The sequence below is a fragment of the Erithacus rubecula genome (assembly GCF_903797595.1).
Source record: "Erithacus rubecula genome assembly, chromosome: 3".
Lineage (NCBI taxonomy): Eukaryota > Metazoa > Chordata > Aves > Passeriformes > Muscicapidae > Erithacus > Erithacus rubecula.
The window spans coordinates 74242187-74258870 of record NC_136689.1 but is presented as its reverse complement, the minus strand read 5'-3'; the positions used below and the strand labels follow the sequence as shown (position 1 = coordinate 74258870).

Here is a 16684-nt window from a genome sequence, read left to right as displayed (position 1 = left end):
TTCAGAGATCTAAAGGGTTCACAGATAAACTGTCAGTTTTGTGCATCACATTGCTCTGCTATTCAGTCTTAACAGCATGACTCAGCCCCAAATCCACAGTGATCTTCATTTTATTACTGCTTATTTACTTCCCTCTCCAAAGTAAAAAGCACAGCAAATGTGCAGTTATTACTTGCTTCCACTGTAACTGATTTTTAGAAATATTCTTTTAAGAAGGAACAGACTCTCTGGAGACAGAGGTGTGAGGATTCAAAATGAAGAATGTTATGGACTGAAACATGTAGTCCACTTCACTTCTTTCTTAAAATTCTTCATTTGATATTTTTTCAAATGTTGAGACATGAGCTATCTAACCTAGAAATATGCAGAAAATGCAAGGGAAATGTAAATTATGTCAGTCATGACAAATGACAAATGTAAAATCTTACAGTGCTAGCCCAAGTTTCTCTAGATTTCTACAGGAAAATCTTCATTCTTCTGAGCTGGTGAAGTAGGTAAATGCTTCATCACAGTGCATTTGCTAACCCTGCCCCTTTCTGCACTCATGGCCATTATTTCATTGAAGTAATTTACATCAGAGACACACAAAAGACAAGAAGTCTCATTTAACTGACAGCTCAGTCTGTGCATTCAAAGTATTTATCTGAGACAAGGATATTTAATCTTCCTTACTCAAATTTTCACAGATTCTGCATTGCAAACACACTCACACAGACACATGCACACACATACTTATAGCTGCAGGTGAACAGTCTCTCTGAACTAACATTTCCAGATACCACTGATTATTCAGAAGTTTTCCAGAAATCGACCAGAAATAATAAAACAAATTTTGGCAAAAGAAGTCACTGTGTTTTTAAACACTTTAAAAATACATTTTTGAATACAAAACTATTTTTTGGGGTCTTTCATCAGCGAAACATACCCTGAAACACTGAAGACTTACCTCAAGTGTAACAGCAGCTCAAAAATTTGAGAATCACAAACAATATCTGCAAAAGGATCATTTCTATTTTCTATAATAAACTCATTTTTCCAGGACCTGTGCCTCAATGTTCCTAGATAAACCTTGTGAATATGTTTAATAAGGATTAATTCTATACAGATTTCAACTCTCCAAATGACATTTTCTTAGAGAAAAAGAATAATGACTGAGGAATGAGGGTATGCTTGATATTGAAACAATGATAATTTGTTGTCCTAACACTGTTTTTATGATGGTGGAAGTGAATTAATCCATCCTCTTGTCAGTCATTTCACACTAAGAATGAGAAAGCTCACCATTTTCATTGCAGGCCTACCCCATTCTTGTTCTCACTGTGCATTTCCATGACAATGACTGTGAGCATTATAACATCATTGTACGTAATGACTCTGCTTCCTGTGATGTTACTCCAAAATTTGGTGTGAAATATGTCAAAGGACAGATCTCAAATAGCAAAACTCTCACCAGTGAAGCAGAGTAGCCTACAGAATTAACAATTGACAGAACTGACATCATGATGCCACCCAACAGAAGCCTGGAATTAAAGGGCACTGACTACCTTTATAACTGAGGGACTTTGTGTGAAAATTACTTGTCAAATTAAAGGCACATAAAATGAGACCTTAATCAGGTGTGTACAATTAAATGCAATATTAGTTAAAAAATCTATTTTTCTAAAATATCTGGTTTTCATGTTAAAGGACCACTACTGAAATTTTGCAAATTACTAATATTATGACAGGTTCATAATGTTATGAGCCTGTCATAATATAACCTCAGCTAGGTTCCCCCCTCTTTTTTTTTTTTTAATATTTAAAAGTATATGCCTGAGCTAATATAATTGATCCTTTCTTCAAATCAGGTCATCAGAATAACCACAGCAAATGGAAAATAGAGTACAGTTGCTTTTAAGTTCCACAAAGCTTTTACAAAGATAAGCCTAGTAATGTTGTGAAGTACTCACAGTAGAAAATTATGAGCACCAGAGGGAATTATTTGAGGAAAATGGGAGAAAAATTGGCAAGTGGAGAGGGAGAAATGTCCTCAAACAAGGCATGCAGTCACATTTTGACCACAAAGGATTGAAAGAAATTCTATTCATTGATCTCTGTAAATGTGGCATTAATAGGGTGGTCAGGGGATGAAAGGAAATATATAATAGTATCATAAGAACATAAAATTGAAAGGGACCATGCTTTAGCTCACTGAATCCAGGCTTCTGTTCTGGCATGCAATCATGTCTATAAATGCTTTCATAATGACAATTATGCTGCACTTTGAAAACTCTTCAGCTTATGTTTTCTCTGTTCCTGCTAGTAGCCTCTTTCAGAATCTGACATTCTTGTTTTCAATCTAAATTAACTCATGGCCAACATAATCCTGTCTTTTCAAGTAAAACTGCAATTAACTTAAATATATTTTAGTTTTCATTTCTTCTGAGGTGTATTTATAGAATATTATGTGCCCTCCCCTATTATTTGTGGAAATAATAAACAAACAAAATATTTTATTCTCCATTACTATACCAGTCACAATGTTCAATTCTTCCTGTACAGCTTCACATATAAATCCATTTTTTCTCAGCCAAAAAATAACCATAATAAGAAACAGGTTGACATTATTTTCCACAATGGCTTCAGTGCTCTTTATCTCTGTTTTTTATACATCAGCTTTTGCAGCTTAGTATCATATTCACCTTCTTTAAGGCATGACATTAGATGTGGTAGACAGATCTTTCTCTTCCTCTTTCGATTGCAATAAATCACTAATGTATAACAGAAATTCATTTAATTGTTCTGTATTCCCAAGGTTTACTCTTTATTTCTATATCCAAATCATATTCAAAATATCTAGCCCTTCCAGACAATGTTTTGATTCTCCTGCATAGCTTTGCATCAATGATATTTTTGCAAAATTTGTGTCTATTCCAAAATAATTTATGAAAATGTTATTCAGTGTAAAGTGGTCTGAAGGCATATCTCCTCATCCCCATATCCATTTTAAAAGCTTCTCTTTTAATGAAAATCACCACCTCCACTTAGAAAGGTCCTTTCTCAGTTTACATTTCCTTCACATGCCTCAATAATTTTTGGCATTCTGAAATGCTTAGTATTTTACTAAGTTTGGCATAACAGAATGTTTTTTTCCCAGCATTTGAGTTAACAGTCTCTTAAATACAGTTGTTCCACTTCCTATTTTTAGTTCAGATGATACTGCTCAAATTTGGAAGCCCTCACTACCAGACATCTGTGATTTCAGAAGCTGCTGGTTTCCTTGAATATCTTTCTACAATATAATTTTCAGAATTCCCAATTTCATGGGAAACTAAAATGAAATAATTCTTTTTCCATGCTCTCTTCCTCATTAACCATCTTCCTTTACCCCTCATATTCTATGTATTTCTCTGATTTCATCAAGGAAATTAAGACTCATGTAGATTATGTAACAAAACAATTCTATCATAATGCAGTAAGACAGTCTTCAGGGAGAGCAAAACTTCCTCTGTCATATATCATGGGTTAAAGCTATATACAAAGTTCTGTGTTATTTAATGCAAAGTTAAAACCCAAGCTCTACAGACAACATTACATATGATGAATCAGACTTCAACTGGCTAGGCTTCAGTTCAATTACATTAGTCTGACCTTTATGTCTGTAGCTCATTCTATACATCAGAACAAAAATGCAGGGCTTGTTCTCACTGACTTCTGAGGAACTCTAACAAGTAACACACCTTGTGTCTCCTTGTATGAAAAAAGACACAGAGGATTTCCTTTTGGAGGAAACCTTTTTCACCCTACACTCAGAGTGGAATGAATACTCTATGGATCTCAGACTGTATTTGTGATATTCCCTGGAGCAGAACTCAATATAATTTTGAAATAGTCTGGAAAAGCCATTAGCAGTGACCCCATGTATTTAAGGTTCTGGAAATTGATGTGAAAGGATCACTCTGTGTTCAGCTGAGCTCAAAAGGAAAACTCTTTTATCACCTTTTATTATCCTAATCTATATACTTTTATTTATCTTTTTGATAATAAACACAATTTACACAGGCAACTTGCAAGTTCACTGTAAATACATGTAACAATCCAAGAGGTGTCTTCCTTTATAAGAGGAGGTGCATCCAAGGAGATAAATGATCTGCCTCTTACCAGTGCCACCTTTCAGGGGACGGAAAAAACAAACCAAAGCCAAAAGAAAATAACCACCTTACCTTTCCTACATACTGAGGATCTGGTCCCATGTGTTCTTCTAAAACAAAGAACTGATTCCACACCCATCCACGCTTTGGACGATGATGCACTTCTGTTTCGCCTTCTATGTGTTTGGTTTGATTTCTGGTCACCTTGATGGAGCCATGGTGAGCAGCTCCATAACACCTCTGCACAAAACAGAGACAAACTAGGACTGGGCAGATACAAGATGTACTTGTAATTCTCATTGTAGGATAAGATTCCTGTTCAAGGTTTTCTTTCTCTTGTCCTTTTCAGCTGTAATCCTTCAATAAGGTCCCGAGAGAGAAGGTGAAGTCTGCTTCAGAAATACAGTCCAAACTGGGTTTTTCTGCTTGGTCATGGTTTAGCCGCCCATTTGGGAAAGCTCAAAATATATTTACATTATGAAAAGCTGACTGGAAAAATTGGTATTTCTTCTGAGGTCTTCACAATAGAGTTCCACAGCCGACCATTTTCTATCTAATATGAAAAGGAAAGAGAGACACTTACTCATCACTAAAACCAGCAATTTTCAGGTTTCTGACCTTAGCTTACACTCAGAGTTGCACTAAGCAGTTAGTCAAAGACTGTAATTAGAACAAAAATTTATTTTCAATCTTTCCTGTGAAAGCATTTTCTGATTGTTTATATTAAAATACAGTAAGAATTAGCATGGCTCCTACAAGCTGTGAAAACACTCACATCATTAAAACCTGGAACAGTTTCTTTGGCTTTTACCTACAATCATTGACCTGGTCTGGCAGTAGAACAAAATCACTGCTACAGTGTCACCAAGTAACAACCCCTAAATCATTTCACATGAGTTTTTGATGTTATATACACCACACAGATATGCAGCAGGACGAAAAATATCTAGTATATGATGGGTTTTGAAAGAATGCCACCAAAATGGGCTTTGAAAATTCTGAGTCAATACTAGAGCATACAGATTGGAATCTTCAGCCAAAATGTTCATTTTTAAGCCTTGTGCTTTATATAAATTCCAGCCAATATTGTCTGGGACATCATAAAATTATATCACACTGACAGGAAATTCATGTTGTTTTGATATATATTCATGTTGCATTTTGAGTATATTGACGATATTTTTGCAAAAAAAGGAAAATGTAACCTTTTATACTACAATAGCACAATGTGAATATATGTGGAAGTTGATGTAGAGCTTAAAGCCAAGTACTTTAAAAGTAAAATATTTTTTCAACCTTAGAGAAACAGTTACATTAAGGTAACCATTTCAGTTCAGTTTTCTGATGCTGTCAAAAATTATCTCCATATCAGTCAGTCCATCCGGAGTCAAAAAACATAGAAATGAAGCTACAAAAATTGGAATCTTCCAATACTGGTTTTCTTTGAGTATCATAAAGACACATAAACAGAAACCTAAGCTACATAAACAGAAACAAAATTAAACTAATTTTGTTTCTAGTTTTCATAGGAACCCAACAGAATTCAAAATCCCTAAAGAGAACCAAACGAGAATTTAGAAATCAGACAGAAAAATACTACAGTGGAAGAAAATATATTAAGTGTCTTTTGGCTGCAATTTTTTTGAACTTATGTTTCTCTCAAGTCCATAATAATAACAGAAACTCAAACCTCTTAGTTGAGAACAATTCCTCATCAGAAAAATGGAAGAATACTTTAAGACTAATGCACATTATAAATACACAGAGAGGACATATTTTCCATTGCTAGTAGTCAGTTCAGGACAGTGAGTTTTGCTGAAATAAAGAAAGAAACTCAGTCACTTGTGGCTGGGCAGGAGCTCAGAAAGAAACTCTGTATGGCATTTTCAACTGAAGACATAAATTTTTAGACATTTAGCATTATCCTACTTCTGGCTTCCACAGCACTGTAGTCTCCCCTCAATCCCTATGAAGTCCAAGACAGACACCATTCCCTTTAAAATCCTGGTATTCCATCTCAGAAAAGCTTAATATAACATGAAGAAGTTCAAATGTGATTTATTAGGGTGCTTTTTTTTTTTTTTTTTACAGTTAAAGTGGTATGATGTCTAAGTTAGATTGGGATACAATCCAGCCTTTCTGGATTTCACATTTGTTTCTGAGTATATTCTGCTTCTTTCTTAGTTTCCTTGCCTTTCTGCATTCTTTGCTAAATTTTGTTATAAATATTTTTTTTGCCTTGAGGCATGCAGTCTCCTTGTATAGATTTCTATATATACAGATAAGCTATTAAAATAGATTAGTCATCATTATACTTTAGATTTACATTAAAACTAAGAGGTATCTAAAAAAAAGTATTAACACCTTAGTTTTATCCATTCAAGTATTATTTTTCTTCCCTTTGTTTTCCATCCTGAGAAATGCCTGGGAGCCATTCATAGAACCACAAGCAGTAGGTAATAACTTAAAAATGGTATGTAAAGTGCATTGAGATTTTTCAGAACAACATATTTAAAATGTATTTCAGATTATTACTGCTAAATTTTCTTTCACAAATACTGAGAGGATAGTTGTGATGGAAAACTCTTGCCTCATAAAAAAGTCAAATATGAGTGCAGAAGCTACCAACAAATCAAGATTTACTAAACAGAACTTTGTTTCTCTTCCCTCTCAGAAGTCATCCATATGAAATATTAAATTTCATATTCAAATGTATTAGAAAAAGTAAGATAAAAAAGCACAGCAAAATAGGAAGAGCTCTTTCATCTTATAAAAGATCTGTTCATCTTAGCAATAACACTAACTAGGAGGCAATACATTTTTTTATTTAGTAAAACCACTATTTCATTAAATTCAATTAAGATATTTCATTCTAAGCACCTGAACCAAAAATTAAAATTCTAAAATCCTTTATTCTGAACAAACATACTTAGTAGTAATAATAATAACAACAATAATAATACCAGTAAGAATAATAATGACAGCAGCAGGAACAAAACATTACAATGATACTTACTTCCTGCTAAAATCATACTTAGAAGTTTATGTCTTCAACATATGAATTAGTTTTCCCCAAACACTAATTAATGCTCAGTATAAAGATCCTTATTCAGCAGTCTCCTACCAAAGGCCTAGAATAAGTGTTTAATGGAAACCTGACTCTCACCCCAAAAGAAACCTCAATTCTTCCATGAAGATTGCACAGTGTGTCTACAGGGGACATTTCAAATGGAAACACCTCCCAGTTAACACAGAAGAAACACCAAAATAAAGACTAGACAAGCAAAGTGTGAACGGGGGGGGGGGGGGGGGGGGGAAAGAAATTAACTTTCTGAAATCCTTTGAATTGAAGCTAACACACTGAGATGCTGCCTGTTCATTGTTCCTGCCTGTAGCTTCAATGTAAGTGTCCTGATTTATGGCTTTTGTTATAAGGATGCATGCAACTGCAGAGTAGAGTTGTGTTATAGGCATCTCCTGGGAGCCCTCATGAAAATGAGTTGTGCAGCTCAAGAGACTGTCAGAGTGAGTTAAAACTAAAATAAATAATTAAATAACATGAGGTGGGAAAGTTCCAGCATTGCTGGAAATCATTACAGCACAGTAGTTACTGCTTAGTTTAGGGCACTATAATGAATTCTCAGGAAACCAATAGGAGCACAGTGATGCAAAATGTGCATGTTTCACCACCATGAGGAGATGCACGCTTTATAACAGGTACTTGCCCTGAATCTCAGTGTCCCCTATCTTCCATCAAATTGACCCACATTTGAATTCTACTGAATGATCAAGTTTTGCAAATGCACATTTAGCACAGTTCAACTTATCATTTATACATCCCTTTTCACTTCCATGGAGACAGAGTGACAATTAGCTATGGAGCTTGTCATAAATTGCATTGCTCATATGGTTTCTGACTTCTCTCTCTGCCCTCTGCCCTGTAAATCTCCTCTTATCAAAAATAAGCAAAAAAAAAATTATCAGAATCTGAACAGTTTTAAATCACTATCATTCTTTGTAGGTAAATAATCTCCCAGAAAAAAAAAAAAAAATCTTACTTCCTGCATTGTCTGTGTTTATTGTTTATTGCCAATGTTATATCCTTCAGAACTGCAGAAAGAATGACCTGGAGACCAAAGGCAGAATAATGCACTAGTACCAGAAAGGAAAATTGAATGATTTTTCTTGATATCCCTTGAATAAGCTTTTGATAGATTGTCAAGAGAATATACAGTATTCCTGAAGACCTCAGGTAACTGGCAGGAAAAAAAGTGACATTTCTAGGCAGATGAAGGAAAGTTGTTCATCTACAGTTGATCTCCATTCTCTTTTCCCAAGGCTAGTAGAGCTGAGCTATGGGAAGTTACAAGATAAAGTGATAGACCAAGTTCTTCTCATCCTAGGTAATAGAGACACAATGTATAATTAATTGTCTGTCTTCTGCACATGATAGTCAATCTGAAAGAAGCAGTGACAAAACCATTTTGTTACGCATTTAAAACTCTATTACATGTTGTTGTCTTCCCTCTGTTGTTTTTAGTTGAAGCTATGTGTTTGAGACTGAAAACTAAGAAAACTAAGAATATACTCTTGAAATAATTTCACAGTGATTCCAATAACCAAACATGTTTTGACTATAGTTCTGTACTGACATATCTTACAGAAATCTTCTGGAATCATCCCATAGCTTCAAGAAATGGGTAACTGGACTCTTTTTTTATTTCAATAGCATAAGGAAATTCCCATTAATTGGTAAGATATCAAACTCCTAAGTTATTGCTAAATTTATTTGTAGATATATTACTATTCTGAGACAGTCCTTACCACTCTGGAACTTGAACATTTTCCTAAAGAAATAGAGAGGAAAGAGCACTGAATGTCTCTTTCACCACCTTTTTAAGTCAGCAATTTTAGCTGATGGCTATACAGTAAGTATCAAGGGGTGTTATTTGTTGTACCACTCTTTCCCATTTACACACAGTATTTTGGTAAAGAGCATATCTACTCACAAAACTCCAAAAATTGTTTATAGTAACTTAGTACCAACTATTACTTCACCTATGAAATTATTCTACATAAGCTCCACAAAATAAATGGAAACAATCACAAGAAGAAAAAAAATAAAGTCACCTCCATGAAAATTAAAGGTTGTTCTTTCACATACGGAAACAGAAATTCTCTTGTGGGAAGAAAAGAGTGAAAAGGGTAATTAAAAAAAAAAAAAAAAAAAAACCCAAACAAACAATCTGATATTGTTAAAAAATAAATAGCATGAGAAAAGATAGAAAAGGATACAAAAGAAATTACTGGAAATTACTGGAAAACAAATCAAGACAGAGAAGTAGATTGGAAAGTTCAAGTGGAAACAGCTGAAGCTGTCAGAGTAGATGTAAAAAATGCAGCAGTACAATGTCTATGAAATGTAAGAAATATATTTAATACAGTTCAAGAGAAAGTTGAATAAAAATCATGAACTGGGAACAAAAATCATGAAACAAAATTCTACGAGGAATATAGATTTCTGGGAATTGGTATGCTGAAATTGGCAAGGGAAGTACAAAGCTGGTATATTTTTCCCTATAATTTTTATATTCCATTACCCAAAAAGCTCTTCTAACTTCCACATTTCACATATAGCTCAAGCCAACAGCTAATACATTTGATATACAAAAAATTAAATATTAAAATATATATCATATAAAGAAATAAGACAGTATAAGGACAACTGTAGAGGCTTAATGATTACAGGTTGTTAGGCAGTATGTGCAAAAATCTGGAATATTCTTAGACTCAATTTACAATCAGAGAAAGACATTATACAAAATAAATTATTTAGATGAGTACATCACTCTTGCTGACACTGCCCAAATGAAAATCAAGAATAGGAAAAGAAACTCCCTCCTTTTTAGTTTTTTCTCCTCCTTTATCTCCTATCTACCTACAAGGAAAGGAACAGTTATACTAAAAGTTCAGGAAGAAACAAAGAACAGCAGCCATATCCTGGAATACTATTAGAGAAAAGGAAAACACATATTTTTGGGAATTCTAAAACAGCAAAAACAACAGAGAAATCTTTCACATGGCTAGGCAAGTTAGCTGGTCCTCTGAAAAGAGCTTATATAACATAAAGACAATTTGTCATTACAGATGTGGGTTTTACGTGCCCCAATGTTGTAATTAGATATAAAAAAAAATAGCCACTGCAAAGGTAAAAGTAAGTTTCTCTCACCACTGGATTTTTCAATGGTAACAGTGGCATTTAGCTGCAGAGTTAGCATTAAGTAATTTTAAATTATTTCAGATAGCAAATTGTGATGGATTTTTCAACACCATCCTGATTGATATATATGCATTAAAAAATCCATACTTATGAGACACCATTGGAAATGGTGTCTCCACAGAGACAATGTCAGAAGCCTCCATTAATTCTACAGGTTGTAGCATCTAGGATTTCCTCCAGAAGTTCACAGTCCAGGCTATTTTTTTAAGTCTAAAACTTTCTCTTTTTCTCTTTCCAATTTTTCTTTAATTTGAGGCAGATACTATTTCCAAATATTTATTTTACCTTTATTTATATATTTCATAAGATTTATTGATATATTTTTCTAAATAAATATTTCTTGTTTCAATAACTCAGCTCCAGTAGTTTTGAAGGAACAAAAACTGATATTTTATTATTCTGTAAAGATCACAGAAAATAAAGCTTTGACATCTTTTTGGATTAATAGCTGCTGAATAAGTAAATAGCTTTTAATTATTTCAGTAGTTTTCAGAAGACCAATTGAAAGTTAGAGGGTTTATTCATATTTGTATTATACATTTGGTTTTAGACAATTTGTACCTAAACCTTTAACCCAGCACAAGTGTGGATTCTTCTTTATTTCTAGCATATAAGGTTAGTCAGATCTTTTCCTTTGTAAAAATATTATATTATGTTAATAATATCTTGAGACTGAAAAATGAAGAAAATAAGACCAGAGATGACTTTCCTTTCAGCATTAATACCCTGAGTTTTCTAGGGCTTTTTTTTTTTTTTAAATTCTCTTTTGTCAAGATGAAATAGAAAATTTCAAAACTTTTTCTTAAAATCCTAGCTGCAGCCCTAGCAATAAATCAGCATTAGTTTAATTCAAATACTAGATAAAAGTTAATTTTCTTTTTCTTTTACTTTTATCTCTGGTATAAGAAATAATTACACTATTCAGAGTCTAGACTGCCTACTAACTTAGAAAGCATTTAAAAAATTACCTGGTTGGCTGGAAAAGGTTGCATCAGCTAAAGCTGGGGTCACAAAAGAAAATAGACATCATAAGAATAGGAGGTTTTGCAACCTCACTGCTGTCTACAACTTCCTCACTAGGGGAAGCAGAGGGGCAGACACTGATGTCTCCTCTCTGCTGACTGAGAAAATGACATGTACTTGTGTCAAATGAGGTTTAGGCTGGATGTTAGGAAAAATATCTTCACCTAAGGGGTGGCTGAGCACTGGAACAGCCTCCCCAGAGAAGTGGTCACAGCATCAAGCCTGCCAGAGTTCCAAAAATATTTGGGCAATGCTCTCAGGAACATGGCATGACATTTGGGGATGTCCTGTGCAGGGCCAGGAGTTGGAGTTTCAGGATCCTTGTGGGTCCCTTCAAACTCAAGATACTCTGTGACTCTACAATTATTAATAGAAGAGGTGTCACATTCCTTACAGAAGGAGGCATGAACTGCAGTTCCAATTTTGTTATGAAGAGAGCTGTAAGGACAACCTAGGAACACCTGAAATTAAAAGAGCATAGAAATGCTGAACCAGTGCAAGCAGTTCTGGCCAAACACCTTCCTGCCTGGATTAGTGGAGATCAGTCATGTGTTTTATCTAGATGGGCTTCACTGGGAAAAAGCCCCACTGGAATCCTACCTAACTGTTCCATGAGGAGGAACACAGTGTGAAAAGCCGAAAGAAGTTTAAAAGATCAATAGTCACCAAAAAAAAAAAAAACCAAAAAAACAAAAAAACAGCAAACAAAACAAAACAAAACAAAACAAAACAAAACAAAAAAAAAAGGTTTTAATGTTGTTTATGGCAAAAGAAACTCCTGAATATTTACTAGGTTAGCATCTGATTTATCATTCCTTTTTTGAAAAATAAAATAGACTATTGTGTACCAAGATCTTAAAATAGCATATTTAATAGGAGTTTGAGGAATTTGTAAGAATCAAGGTGAATGAATGTTTAGGTTACTTCTGATACTGTACATAGCTTTTCATTAAACAGAAGCTTTAATGGATGTCTTAATGTATAGCATCAACTGAAGCACTGCTCACAAAAAATGAAAACTAGCCACATTACACTAGGTGACTAATCCACCACCTTATATGGCCAAAGTGATTCATACTGAAGGGTTCAAATATGGATTCTAGGCACGCTGACTCCCAATATGATACAAAATGTAAAAATCAAAACAAAACAAAACCACACAAACCCCTCTATTTTTTAAAAAAATGTTATTCAAATGTTTTGTTTTAATCAACAACAATAATAACATTTTTTAAAAATTGCAGGAGGGGTCTAACCTTTGTCATACAGAAAAGTATTCAGTATTTATATACAAACCATCAATGCCCCATAACAAAACCCTATCAGCCCTTGAAATTCTCATTAGAACAGGGATTATCACTGCCAGAATGCAAAGAGATGTGTCATGTAAGATCCTCAGCTGTTGAAAATTTATCAGAAAGCAGTATGATTGCACTATGCAATCAAAATGTTATTGTCATAGCAGGATTTTTAAAAGTTTATCTAACTCAAGATTTGGTTAGATTATGTGCAAGATGGGCTGTGTTCTGCTATGATGTCTTTTACACTAAATATGAGCATTTAAGAGATGACTTCAGACTTTTTGATTTTTGAAAAAAAAATATTAGAAGGAATTCTTATATTAATAAATAAATACAGGAAATCTTTAAACATTAAACACCAATAGATTTGGTACTCTGTTGACCAAAGATATTTTATGAAAGAGAGTTAAATAAGTTTTGAAACAGATCTTTCTTGAACAAAAAGGGATCTGAAAAGTCTGCAGACAAGAAAAAGTTCTTCATCTGCAAACAGGATTGCAGGTATACAGTCAATTAATGCTACAATGAATAGATAATCTAAACATGACATTAAAACAAGATTAAGGGATTCAGTGCCATCCTCAGTTGGCATACAAAACTATTTTGCCTATGATAAGCAGGGATACAGAAACTACAGGATAAGAGAAATGAAATGAAATGACATACCCGACTGAAGAAATATTTTTGCAACTATACCCATATGATTTGCAGAGAGTGACTGTCAGAAGTACAACACAGTAACAACACAATTAGTCAGATAAAATCCTGCTACAGTTTTTGTAAATATAATTGCACACATTGTCATGCTAGCCATTACCTGCTGTGAAAGGAACAACTGTGAAACACAGAGAAATGATTCATTAATCTGACTCACGTCTCTCTCTTTTCCTCAACCAGAGAGCAATCCATCTGCATTTATATCTGAGGTCCATGTAGCTAGTCAAGGGTAATACAGGTATGCAAGGCAGTGCAAAGGTGCTTTTATATTCCCAAAGCAGCAGAGGGTTTTCTTCCCAAGGAACTTGCTAGCACAATAAAGATCTCACTGATTTCTTGAGTCATTCCTCCCATATATTAAGGTCAGGTCACCCAATCAGGGAACAAAGCAAATACATGAGACACTGATGAGAAATTACTTAGTTTAAATAGAAAGAACTTGCAATAGCCCACTTGTGTATAATCCACATGTACTGTTTGTCCTAACAAATTATTTCTCAAAAATGAATAGCAAGAGCTCCTCTGAGTAGTATGACAGAAATCTATTGACTAGCAAAAATTAAAGAAATGGAAGAGAGATGTAATGCAAATGTTTGAGGCTTCAGAAGCAGTTAAAGAGATTTTTCTCTTGTTCTTTGTTAGCAGTTCGGCACTGCACTTTTATCTCCTTAAAATTACGTACACTATTAATAATATTATTGTTACAGAAATCTTAATAATACATAATATACTATATTTCTATATTTTTTGGGTTTCTAGGCTGCACACAACTGTTTAACTGCAGAGAAACTTGTTGCCTGAGTTAGGCTAACTGAATAGGTGTTCAAAAAACACCAAATATGGCAAAACAACAGGAAACAGAGCAGTTAGAGACAGAGCCATAAGGAATAGCTCAACAGACACCTGTGAGACAAGCAGCTGAATTCCACTGATCATTGCAGAAGCCTATAGGGGCTCTTTTGGAAGGTGAAGTCTTGCAAAGTCCACACTGCCCAGATGATTGAGTACTACACTTTAAAGCTGAGACTACCCCGGTAGTCTCACTAGGTAGAGACACGGAGCTTGGATACTTGTAGAAAAAGAAAGACAAATAAGGAAAAAAAAATTATGGGCAGTGATTATCACATCACACTTTAACTTAGAGGTCTTTAAGTCTATGCTTGCTCCTGTGACATTTCTTTGGCCAAACATACAAGAATCATTGTTAACCACACAACCTCGCTACTCTGATGTCTCCATGTAGATATGCATATTGTATGTGTGTAATCATGTGAACAAAATTTCTACAAGCTCCCATCTTTCAGTAGTTGTACTGGTCTGTTTAAATTTTTAATTAAGTCTTCCCTGATTAATTAATTTTTTGCCCAGTTTTCCGTTTCCATTACTCAAATTATGGACAAACAACCCAAAAAACAACCAAATCTCGACAAAAACAAGAAAACAAAACAAGCAACCCAAACTAACAAAAAAAAACCCAAAAACAAACAAAGAAAAAAAAAAAAAAAAAAACCCCCCCCCAAAAAAACCCAAAAAACCTCCAAAACAGGAAAAAACCCCAATCATTAAAATCTCTTTATAGGTACTATCAACAAATTTCAGGTCAACAATTGAACTCACATTTCTTTAATCTTAATAATCTGAATATGAGGAAGAACTTCTTTACTGTGAGGGTGACTGAGCACTGGAATGGATTGCTGTGGAATCTGTGTACTCTTCTTCCCTGGAGATATTCAAGAACCATCTGGACACAATCCTGTGCAATTTGCTCTAGGATGACCCTGCTTGAGCTGGGAGGCTGGACCAGATGATCCAGTGTAGTTCCTTCCAACCTAGCCCAGTCTGTGGCTCTCTAATATTACATTTTTTCTATCAGAAAGCAAAAAACTCTCTTGTATGGGTGCTGATTTGCATTATATGTCTATATGCATATTTTTTAAAATTTGTTTAAGGGGAAGAGAATCCATAAACAGAATGAGTGGAATGTTTTTTTCTGTCTTAAGAAACTGTGCATTACACAACACAGTATTTGTAAAACAGGTAAAAATAACCATAAAATAAGTGTACTTGTTAAATAACAATGTTCAGCTATGAGTGCAAGTCAATATTGACATGAGGATGATGGTGACATTTTCTTATATTTGCCTGACTCTTTCATACCTTGTTTTTTCTTACATCTATGTATATTATCACCACTTTTATTGTCAGGATGGCAAAAGGACACCAAAAAAACACAAACAAAAAATTCAACTCTTTCAATTTTGATTCAAGTAACAGTATCTTTGAACGCATAATATTTCATTATATTAATTAATTAATGTTGGTATATTAAAGTACTTTTTAAGAAATTAGTTTTGTGCTAATACTAAAGCACACAAGGTCATGTTCATTCTCACTCATCTTTTCAGAGCAGGAAGACTTATTCTCATGTTTTTATTTCAGATTGTTCTTTACTGTTTTTCCTAAGCTTCTTTTCTGAGGAAGTGAGCCTGTCCTTCATTCCAACCAGGGCAGGCTTTTCTAACTCTTATGTTAATCCTCCTTTTTTTTTTGTTTTGTTTTTTGGGGTTTTTTTTTTTTGTTTTGTTTTTTTTGTTTTTTGTTTTTTATTTTGAAAAGTTCTCCATTATTCTAGAATAGTGATTTATGATTTAAACCAAAGTCAGACTTTACTAACAGTCTAAAGATTAATTTGAGTTACATACAGTGGACAATTTTCACAAACTACAGTTTAGTTTAAGATTTAAATGGGAAACTCTGTTAAATATACTAATCCCACTGAATTGACACAGACTTTGTACATGCAACTTTATTTCATGCTTGTGAAAATTTTAGCTTTCATTTTTGTCCTGACTTCACAGGAACATATAAAGAGGTAGATAAACAGAGATTTAATGTTCAAGCCATAACACCAGCAAATCCTCAGAAACAGAAGGGGAAGGAGAATCTAGGTTAATCAGTAGGATCTTATGTGTCTTAGGTTCTGACTGGGCAAACCAAAAAAGACTTACTTAACTTTAGGCCTATTAAAGAAAAGCTCATTCACATTAATAGGATCATCTGACTAAAACTTAGCTTAAAACAGAACATTTTAATATCATGTATTTGGTGTTTTAATGGTGCTAGAAGAACAGCTTCTGCATACAGATAACATTATATGTATAAATTCAACAGGAAATCTTAAGAATGCAAAATTCAAGTTTCAAAATATGTTTGTCTTCCATTCTCACAATAAT

General features: G+C 34.0%; 1 protein-coding gene across 12 annotated transcripts in view; it reads right to left on the bottom strand.

Moving 5' to 3' along the window:
• The window catches only part of CDH18 (cadherin 18), a 478444-nt gene that overhangs the window by 146242 nt on the left and 315518 nt on the right, over positions 1-16684 (bottom strand). For 11 of the 12 annotated variants that reach the window (XM_079299710.1, XM_079299712.1, XM_079299713.1 and 8 more), the window contains one exon: positions 4203-4683. In XM_079299710.1, the coding sequence (XP_079155836.1) occupies positions 4203-4430 (228 nt within the window). In that variant the 5' untranslated portion in view covers positions 4431-4683. The remainder of the gene's footprint in view (positions 1-4202; positions 4684-16684) is intronic. The other variant, XM_079299717.1, reaches the window with a different exon arrangement.